General features: G+C 44.6%; 1 protein-coding gene and 1 non-coding gene across 2 annotated transcripts; both read left to right on the top strand.

Moving 5' to 3' along the window:
- The first annotated feature begins 297 nt into the window (after positions 1-297).
- Positions 298-4,210, top strand: LOC125921660 (exosome complex component RRP45-like). The gene is given in 7 exon segments (XM_049629223.1): positions 298-405; positions 658-740; positions 2,086-2,362; positions 2,636-3,124; positions 3,372-3,445; positions 3,638-3,844; positions 3,846-4,210. Coding segments are annotated over 7 exon segments (1,431 nt in total). The 3' UTR covers positions 4,039-4,210.
- An 836-nt stretch (positions 4,211-5,046) lies between these two features.
- LOC125922299 (U6 spliceosomal RNA) lies at positions 5,047-5,153 on the top strand. The gene has a single exon (XR_007457689.1). It is a non-coding gene; the product is annotated as a U6 spliceosomal RNA (small nuclear RNA).
- Positions 5,154-10,059: the final 4,906 nt, after the last annotated feature.

Genomic DNA, 10,059 nt, shown 5'->3' with positions numbered 1-10,059 from the left:
TTTCTCACCAACGTCTCATGTTTCAGGGGCCTCAACAGAACCACCATTAATGCGAAAGTGACGTGGTTAGAGCAAGGTAACAAAGAAAACGGAGGCAAGAGGTCCAGCACAGAACACTGGGTATAGTTACTGGCAGGAGAAGTTACCGGACATAAAGAGATGAGAAGCCTACTACGACTCTGAGGAAATTATACTGCCAAAGAAAGCGCAGGACTAGTCTGCGAGAACGCGTGGGATGATTCGGGCCCTCGACGGACGCGAGGAGAAACCCGATTACGCAACTGGATGATGGTCGCAATGCCTTCCTCAGATCAAACGATGGCAGATAATGGGCAAAAAGGGACCGGTCAGTGGATGGAGCCAGAGGCCACAGAAAATAATGGTCAAGAGAGTCGTACCCAGGAAGTAGAAACACGCTAATCCTCCCCCCACTGCCACCCCCCCCCACTGCCTGGTCTTAAGTGTGCCCCCGATGCCTGTGCAGGAGACTGACATTACCACTATGGACCCATTCTTTCTTTACCTAAACGGCAATTTGTTAACGCAGTTATACCATCCCTGAGTTACCACTGTATCGTGTAACTTGCGTATGGGTGTGTGTGTGTTGGGGCGGGGGGGGGGGGGGGTTGTGTAGATAACTTGTCTTTTATTACACAGATGCTCAGATCAGGAGCAGCCAGCTCTACACCTGATGAAAACCACCAGGCGTTATCAGAGATTCTGGATTTGAGCTTGATGCGGTAAGCTGTTGGGGACTCACAAGGGTGCAGAAATACCTAATTCCAAAAGAGGTGCGGGGGAGGAAGGGGTGTGTGGAAGAAGATTCAAAATAGAGGAGGCGTGGCTAAAAGAGTCATTTTAATATGGAGTCGGGAGGCCCTAGTGAAGGTGGGGCTTGCGCACATCTTCCTTTGGTCTCAAGATTCTTGGAATCATTGCCGAACTCAGCTGAAAGCCAAGGCATCTGCTGCATGTTAAAATGGACGTGAATGGACTTTCTGCCTAGTAATAGCCCCAGCAACCGATCATGTATAGATAAGCATAACTGTAGCCATACCAACTCCACCCACATTTCGTTCAAAACCACTCACACACTCCCTCTTTTCTCTTGAAATAACCTTAACCCCCTTTGTCTCTCTGGAGCATACTGACAATTTCGGTACGCTCTCGGTCTCCTGCCTGCCAGTCCCTCAGACCTCACAATAATTGGGCACATTTGATTTTGCGGTTTGCACTCTTGTCTATTGTTGGTCAACAGGGGGTTCCCCCCCACGCCACCAAGCAATTCTCTACCACCAGTCAGGTGTCCCGCAGTGTAGCTCAATTCCGACACCGTGCACACGACACGGCATCGGGTTTCAGGAGACTGCTCCCTCACCTTTGGACATTTGTCCCAAATCCAGGTTATCACTGTGCTTCTGACTACAGACCAGAGGTCCCGACGTCCCTCTCTTCGGATTTAACTTGCTAGAGTGGCTCACAGAACTCAGGAACTGTTTTCCGTACTAGATCACCGGTTGATTACAAAAGACACAACCCAGGAGCAGCCAGGAGAAACGGGTACAGAGAAAAGGCACAGAGCTTCCTTGGCCTGCCCGAGGGCCCCGATCTCCCCAAATCTCCACGTGTTCGCTCACTCAGAAGCTCCCCAAACCCAGTTCCTGGGGTTTTTGTGGAGGCATCATTATATAGGCATGATTGATTATATCATTGGTCATTGGCAAGTGATTCAGCCTCCAGCCCCCGTCCCCTCCCCAGAGGTCAAGGGGGTGGGTATGGAAGTTCCAACCCTCCACTTCCTGGTTACTTGTCCTGGCAACCGAGGTGTGGCCCCAAAGCGCATTAACATAACAAAAGACACCGTTGTCGCTTTCCTCAGGAAATTCCAAGGGTTTTAGGAGCTCTGTGTCAAAAAACGGGATGAACCACATATGTATTCATTAGAAATCACACTTGTCATAAGACTTTTGCTTTTTTTTTTTTTTTTTTCCTCTCCAGGAAAGGGAGAACGCTCTACACGTGGGTAGAGGAGTGAACTGTAGAGACTTAGCTGTCCGCCAAAATTCATCCTCCCCTCTCACGTAGCCGCCTGGATCATGTCAGCGAGCTATGTAACATCCCCCAGCCTGCCACCGCTTATGATCACTTAAGGACATCACTAGTAGAACATGGGTCAAGGGTAGGAGAGTACCAGATGGAGACCTTCAAGAGAGTGGCAGTGCCTCTCTGGCCCTTCCCTTGCCCTAAGCCTCAGCGAGGACACACCCGTCAGCCAACTGTGACCTTGCATTCGGCTGTGAGAATGCCTCAGGGCAGAGGTTCCAAAACCTTCTCACCGTTTTCTGCGGCCCACGTGGTCGAAGTAATCTTTCCACAGTGCCCCTAGACCGAAAGGAACAATCCTAAGGATTTCATTTGAAAGCAGTTAGGTTGGGCAGCTGGGTGGCTCAGCCAGGTAGGTGTCCGACTTTGGCTCAGATCCTGATCTCATGATTCGTGAGATCGAGCCCCGCGTCGGGCTCTGCGCTGACAGCTACGATCCTGGAGCCTGCTTTGGATTCTGTGTCTCCCTCGCGCTCTGCCCCTCCCCCCACTCCCAGTCTTTCTCTGTCTCTCCCAAAAATAAACATGAAAGAAACTAAACGCAAATAAAAGCAGTGAGGTCGACGCTGCCAGGATCGCTGCAGTCGTAGCCTCGGACACCTCCGAAGACCCGACGTCTGTCCAAGGAGATGAAGTAACACTGTGCACCCCTGAGGAGTGTGATCCTGTACCCGTGAGCATCCACCGCATGCCCATGGGTGCCAGTTCTGCTTTCTTCCGGCAAGGTACATATTTATTGGGGGATCCCAATAAACGAGACGAACGTGTAATGGATGGCTTGCTGGTGATTGCCATGAACAAGCACCGAGAGATTTGTACTATCCAGTCCTGTGGTGGGAGAACGATGCTGAAACATCAACTCCTGAGATACAGTAAAACAGCTGGTGTGAAAGGACTAGAAATTACAGAGCTAATACAGAAGGCTTTGGAGAATGACTGGAAAGTTCAGAAAGAAGGTGGAAGGTTAGGCTTTGCAGGGTCTAGAGGAAATCAAAGAATCACAGCATTTAAAGTGGAAAAGGCCCCCAGGGGCGCCTGGTTGGCTCAGTTGGTTAAGTGTCCGACTTCAGTTCAGGTCATGATCTCACAGTTTGGGTTTGAGCCCTGTGTCGGGACTGAAGCGGACAGCTCAGAGCCTGGAGCCTGCTTCAGATTCTGTGTCTCCCCCCTCTCTCTGCCCTCCCCTGCTTACACTCTGTTTATTTTTGAGAGAGAGAGAGAGAGAGAGAGAGAGAGAGAGACATTAAAAAAAAATTAAAGTAGAAAAGGCCGCTATTGATACCTCTAATGTGGAAGAGAAAGCAGAAGAAATTATTGCTGAAGCTGAACCTCCTTCAGAAGTTGTTTTTATGCGGGCCTGGGTGGCTCAGTCAGTCACTTAAGCGTCCAACTTCGGCTCAGGTCATGATCCTGTGGTTTGTGGGTTTAAGCCCCGCATGGGGCTCTATGCTGAGCCTTCTCTGCCCCACTCGTGCTGCCTCTCTCTGTCTCAAAAATAAACATGTAAAAAAATTAAAAAAAAAAAAAAAGAAGCGGTTTCTAAACCTGTGCTTTGGACTTCTGCAACTGCTCAAGTCGGTGAGGGAATGGAAGACGCCTGGGGTGATGATGAAAACTTTGAGAAGGAAGAGGAGAATGGCGGTGCCGGCCATGAAGCTATCATGCTTAACAGTATAAAAAGGGACACTGAAGTAGAAGTCTCCAATGCTAGAAGCCAAGATGCCCCTGCTGTACTCTCAGACAAAAGAAACGATCGTTTCAGAACCAGGCAAGAATCCAAAGAAAATAAGAACAGAAACCATCAGTGCAAAACCAGAAAAGCCACCAACTAAAAAGCTAGTGAAAAAGAGAGAAGAGAAGAGACGGGCTAACCGAAGCACGCATCGTTGTATATTTGGTCATATAACTAGTAAGAGGATATTTATTCAGTGCTAAGAAAACCACTTAAATATGCATGTCTTCATGACCTACTGGTCATTTGAAAAGAATAACGCATATAAGTTGAGAAATATCCTTGTTCCTCTGCAACTGTAATCACTTACTGATGACATTTGTGCATCTGTTGACTTGGTACCTCGCTTGGTACCTCATTTCGACTTTTGCTCAATACTGGCTTTTAAAAATCACAACAATTTCTGAAAAACCAGCTTCGCAAAGACACGGCATCACCTGAAGGAATGTAGCGTGGGATCCGATGTTGAAACTGATCTGTGGTAGTTGCATTTGGGGCTGTTTTATTGCAACCATCAGCATTATTCTAACTAGTAGACTGACTAAACTCTTGGATGGCCTTCAAACCTAAGAAAATGTCATGCCAAATCAGAATAAGACATGGGTTTACCTGGTACACTATTCCCTTTTTTAGGACCTGCGTAAATGTACGAGCAACAACACTAAAGAACAAGTGCCCTCTGGGATGTAACTCTCTAAAGAGCATGGCCAAGCTCCAGATGGTCTCTAGACACTTCTGGGGCTCTGATCCTTGGCTCTCTTATCAAATTCTAATTCTGGAGTGTTCCCTAGACAAATCTTGAGGAATGATTAGGAAATGAATAAATGCAAATGATTTTGAATAGCTTCTATTAATTCAGTATTTACTAAGCACCAGGTATCCATTACTTCTGCGTATTAAAATAGAAAATACACACCACCACTAGACACAGAATATATTCTTTGCAAAGTATTCTTAGGAAGAACGCATCCACATGCATTTGACAAACTGGATCCTAATATCTCATTAAAGCAAAAATCAAATGTTCACTGTTTTCAACATTGCTCCCTGAAAAAATATTAGATTTTTTTTTCAGTTAGACTTTTTTCTTATGGACCAGATTCATTGTCTATCTTTACTGGGTCATTCACATGTTGATCAGCCGTGTGATGTTCGGTCACTTTTCGACTCTTAAAGTTGAGTCAAAGGAGTTATTTTAAAAATAAACTTAAGTGCTCGCTTCGGCAGCACATATACTAAAATTGGAACGATACAGAGAAGATTAGCATGGCCCCTGCGCAAGGATGACACACAAATTCGTGAAGCGTTCCATATTTTTTGATGAATGGATAAAGAAATTGTGGTTTATATACACAATGGAGTACTATGTGGCAATGAGAAAAAATGAAATATGGCCTTTTGTAGCAACATGGATGGAACTGGAGAGTGTGATGCTAAGTGAAATAAGCCATACAGAGAAAGACAGATACCATATGGTTTCACTCTTATGTGGATCCTGAGAAACATAACAGAAACCCATGGGGGAGGGGAAGGAAAAAAAAAAAAAAAAAGAGGTTAGAGTGGGAGAGAGCCAAAGCATAAGAGACTGTTAAAAACTGAGAACAAATTGAGGGTTGATGGGGGGTGGGAGGGAGGGCAGGGTGGGTGATGGGTATTGAGGAGGGCACCTTTTGGGATGAGCACTGGGTGTTGTATGGAAACCAATTTGACAGTAAATTTCATATATTAAAAAAAATAAAATAAAATAAAATAAAAATAAAAATAAACTTAAGTAGGGACCTAGTGATTCTGAGAGCTGAAAGGGACATGAGCAAAATTCTTTGTTGCTTCCCTGACATATTCCTGGAAGTGTTAAGTCCTTTTTTTTGCCTCCTCCTCTCTTTCACAAGCTTAAATCATTAGCTGTGATCCAAACATGTAATGCCTGAAAGCTCTACCTTCTGCACTTGGGGAAACTCTATCCTGTCCTTCAAGACTCAAGTATTACCTTTCCAGGATAGCCTTCCACACCACCTCCCACAAGGGCTGATCCTTCCCCTTCTTTCAGGCTGTCCCAGCACTTTGGATACACGTGCATGAATTCCTGTCTATGTACTTCTGTTACAGTACGTTTGGGATTATATAACCACTTCTGGTTGATGTGTTTATTTGGATGAGGGGTTAGCCAACTTCTTCTGTAGAGGACCTGATGGTAAATGTTTGAGACTGTGCAGGCCGTGGGGTCTCTGGAGCAACTACCAGATTCTGCCATGGCCGTGGGAAAGCTGCCCGAGACAGTAAGCAAATGATTGGGTGTGGCGAAATTTCAGTCAAGTTTGGACTGAAGGCCAAAGGGCAACAGCTTATGACCTGTGATCCAAATCTTCAAGACAGGGAGGCCCATATTGCTCAGAAAGTCTCCTAGATCATTTATCTTCCTAAAAGAGGCTAGGTCTTTACCCATTTCTCCCAATTCTGTGAGGACACCCGAACAACAAGACCCATTTTTGTCTGAGAAGTTTTGGAAAGGGTTTTACTTAACATATATAAGCCTGCATCCAATGTCAAGTGGGTAAACTACCTGTTCAAGAAATCACACTCAAGTGGGCACACAGATGTGTTTTTACTTTGGCCAATAATGTTGGCCCACACAGTGTCTTACATTTCGATTAATTGATAATATTTTTAAATAGTTATTAAAAATATTAAAAGGCTTTCTTGACAACTTGGAAGACGTGGCCATATACCATCCACCTTCCCTTATGGTAACCATCAATTAGACCTGAGTAGTAGCTCTCTTTTATTAAAAAAAAAAAAAAAAGTTTTTTTTTTTTAACGTTTATTTATTTTTGAGACAGAGAGAGACAGAGCATGAACGGGGGAGGGGCAGAGAGAGAGGGAGACACAGAATCTGAAACGGGCTCCAGGCTTCGAGCTGTCAGCACAGAGCCCGACGCGGGGCTCGAACTCACGGACCGTGAGATCGTGACCTGAGCTGAAGTTGGACGCTTAACCAACTGAGCCACCCAGGCGCCCCAGTAGCTCTCTTTTAAAAGGAGCACGGAAGCTCCAGGTTCCCACTCACCACCACTATTGTTCTCCAACACCGATTGTGTCAGTTGCCATTTATAATCTCCCGTGTGCTCGGCCCCTTTCTTCAGGTTACATGTCTGGGTCCTCTGGTCATTTGGGTTTGCCACCCCTGATACAGGTATTAAAAACTCCTGGAAGATTTCAGACCATAAGACCTCGACTTGCCTTGCACCATGCGTGTTTTTTCTTCCTTGCACACCCACCATAGGCATACCAGTTTTCGTGATGAATGAATTTTATACCTGTATCCCTCAAAGTGGGGAGGGGTCTAACAGGCTTTTTCTTCCACATTCAAACCACAACTTCTGCTTTTCTCCAGCCCCGATTCTGCCTTCTGATTGTGTAAGTCTCTTGTGTGATCTCATTTATCTACTTACTAGATTCTTCTTTTAAAAAGTGCAAATGCTCCTTTAGTTTTTAATGATAAAATACAGGCACCAGCTCATCAGCATCTTCAGTTCTAGTAGAAAGTACATCTGATGCTCAACCACTCCTCATCAGGGAAATACAAATCAAAACCACACTGAGATACCACCTCACACTGGTCAGAGTGGCTAAAATAGACAAATCAGGAAACTACAGATGCTGGCGAGGATGTGGAGAAACGGGAACCCTCTTGCACTGTTGGTGGGAATGCTAACTGGTGCAGCCACTCTGGAAAACAGTGTGGAGGTTCCTCAAAAAATCAAAACTAGAACTACCCAATGACCCAGCAATAGCACTACAAGGAATTTATCCAAAGGATACAGGAGTGCTGATTCATAGGGGCACGTGTCCCAATGTTTATAGCAACGCTTTCAACAACAGCCAAATTACGGAAAGAGCCTAAGTGCCCATCAATTGATGAATGGATGAAGAAGATGTGGCTTTTATATACAATGGAATACTACTTGGCAATGAGAAAGAATGAAACCATGCCATTTGCAGCAACATGGATGGAACTGGAAGGTATTACGCTGAGTTAAATCAGTCAGTCAGAGAAGGACAGATATCCTATGTTTTCACTTATATGTAGATCTTGAGAAACTTAACAGAAGACCATGGGGGGAAGGGAAGGGGGAAAAAATTAGTTCCACACAGAGAGGGACGGAGGCAAACCATAAGAGACAAATAGAGAGAACAAACTGAGGGTGGATAGGGAGTTGGGGGAGAGGGGCAAATGGCTGATGGGCATGGAGGAGGGCATTTGTTGGGATGAGCACTGGGTGTCGTATGTAAGTGATGGACCACGGGAATCTACCCCAAAAACCAAGAGCACACTTTACACACACTGTACGTTAGCCAATTTGACAACAGATTATATTAAAAAAAGAAAGAAAGAAAGTGTATCTGAATGTTTATGTTAGCCACTTGCTATACCCAAGTGAATAAGCAGGTCTTCAAATATGAAGATAACCCCCTTACTTATGGCAGGAGAGCACATGTCCTCACGGTCACTGCCTCACTAGAGGAGCTGGGCTGAGGTACACCTATCAGTCTAGCTTGCTTCGTGTCCTACAGCCTGCTTTTGGGCTATAGGTGGAAGGAACGGGTCAGTGCATACAGTTCAACTAAGACCTGTAATAACAGCCAAAGTTTATGGAGCGTTGTCTATAGCCAAGCGTCCTAAAATCTCTTACATATATTGTTTCCTCCTCACCATACGGTCATAAAGTACACACTGTTATTATATTTATTTTATAACTAAGAGAAATGACACAAGAAGGTAATTTGCCAAAGTCAAATGGAGGAGCACAGATGAGGACCCAGGAAATGTGATTTCAACGTATATTCCTCGGACCATTAAACTCAACAGCCCCCTCCCTCTCACACTTCCTAGATGGCCTTTTAGCAGAACCAAGCTTCTTGTTCAAGTGAGTTCAAACCCAAGGTATTGCTAGCAATCGACTAATTCAGCTATCACACTGAAATCTAACGGAAATAAGACCACAGTCTAGAACTACCCATATTTTTTACTAACAACACAAACATACATATTTACTATCCCTAGGCCTAAGGAAGCTGGGGAATTGGTTAAAAAAAATTAACGGATCCTTTAAGAATTGCATTACAATTTTTTCAGTCTGTATTGGGAATGACACTGCTCAAAGCCTGATATACTCTGGATACTCTATTTGCTGAGATTTTCATTTTTATGACCAAAGTGGGCATTTGGTTACAGCTGCTTTAAAATTTTTCTGAAATCAAGATTAAAGTTGTCCCTTAAAACAAGGAACTCTGGGACCTCCATCTCCCATCTGTCTGTATTGTAATGGACTCAAAATGACTTTCTGGGGGAGGATCTTGTGTTGCCTGGGACACTCTTATGGCTCATAGTGAAGCAAAACCAGGTACCCTTCTACTGAGACATATCTCATTGTTAAATACCCTGAGTTCCACAGGAGGGTATTAATTCTATCCCTAGCTGGACTCAAAAAGCACATGGCTTAGCACTTCCTGACAAAACAGAGCAGCTGTTCTCCAGGTACTTCTCCAAGAATATCACCTTAAATTCATTACAGATTCAGTAATGTCTTTCAGGAACTTGGTTGAGAGAAGATGTACTCTGGACAACTCCCCAAACCCAGGTCTATTCCTCAGAAAGAGGATCTTTCCTGTTTTGATATCCAAGAAAATTATACAGGGTGTACATTTACTCTTTTTTTTAATAAAAGTTCAGGAACCCCACAGACACCATGTAAGAAAAAAATACTCAACACTCCAGCCCCGGGGTTGATGACAGATCATCAGGAAGTGACAATCAGAACCACGTAAGGCTGAATCTGATGGGAGTATTCCCTTCTCTCACAAAATTGATTTTCAATTACCTTTGCACTGGTCTATACTGAGAGATCATAAGAAAGAGCTGATGAAGGTTATCACTGCTTCTGATGAGGATGTTGTTTGTGACACTATTTGAGGTCTTTTGAGAAAGACTTATTGGAGAACTTTCTCATTGGTCTCAATATCAGGCAGAATGGGGCTTCTCCAATCAACGGGTTTCATCTCACTCATGAACACTATGAATCATCTTTGCCCCTTCTCTTGGGCTGCTGAAAGGCTCAGGGTCCAATGTGTGGCCCTTCTCTACAAAGGAGACTTGACTTCAGTGATGGGCTGGGTGTCTCCCTGATTCTATCCCATTTTTTCATTATAATTTTCTCCTCCCCTCA

Source organism: Panthera uncia, chromosome C2 (genome assembly GCF_023721935.1).
Source record: "Panthera uncia isolate 11264 chromosome C2, Puncia_PCG_1.0, whole genome shotgun sequence".
Taxonomy (NCBI): Eukaryota; Metazoa; Chordata; class Mammalia; order Carnivora; family Felidae; genus Panthera; species Panthera uncia.
This window is presented reverse-complemented; position numbering and strand designations above follow the sequence as displayed.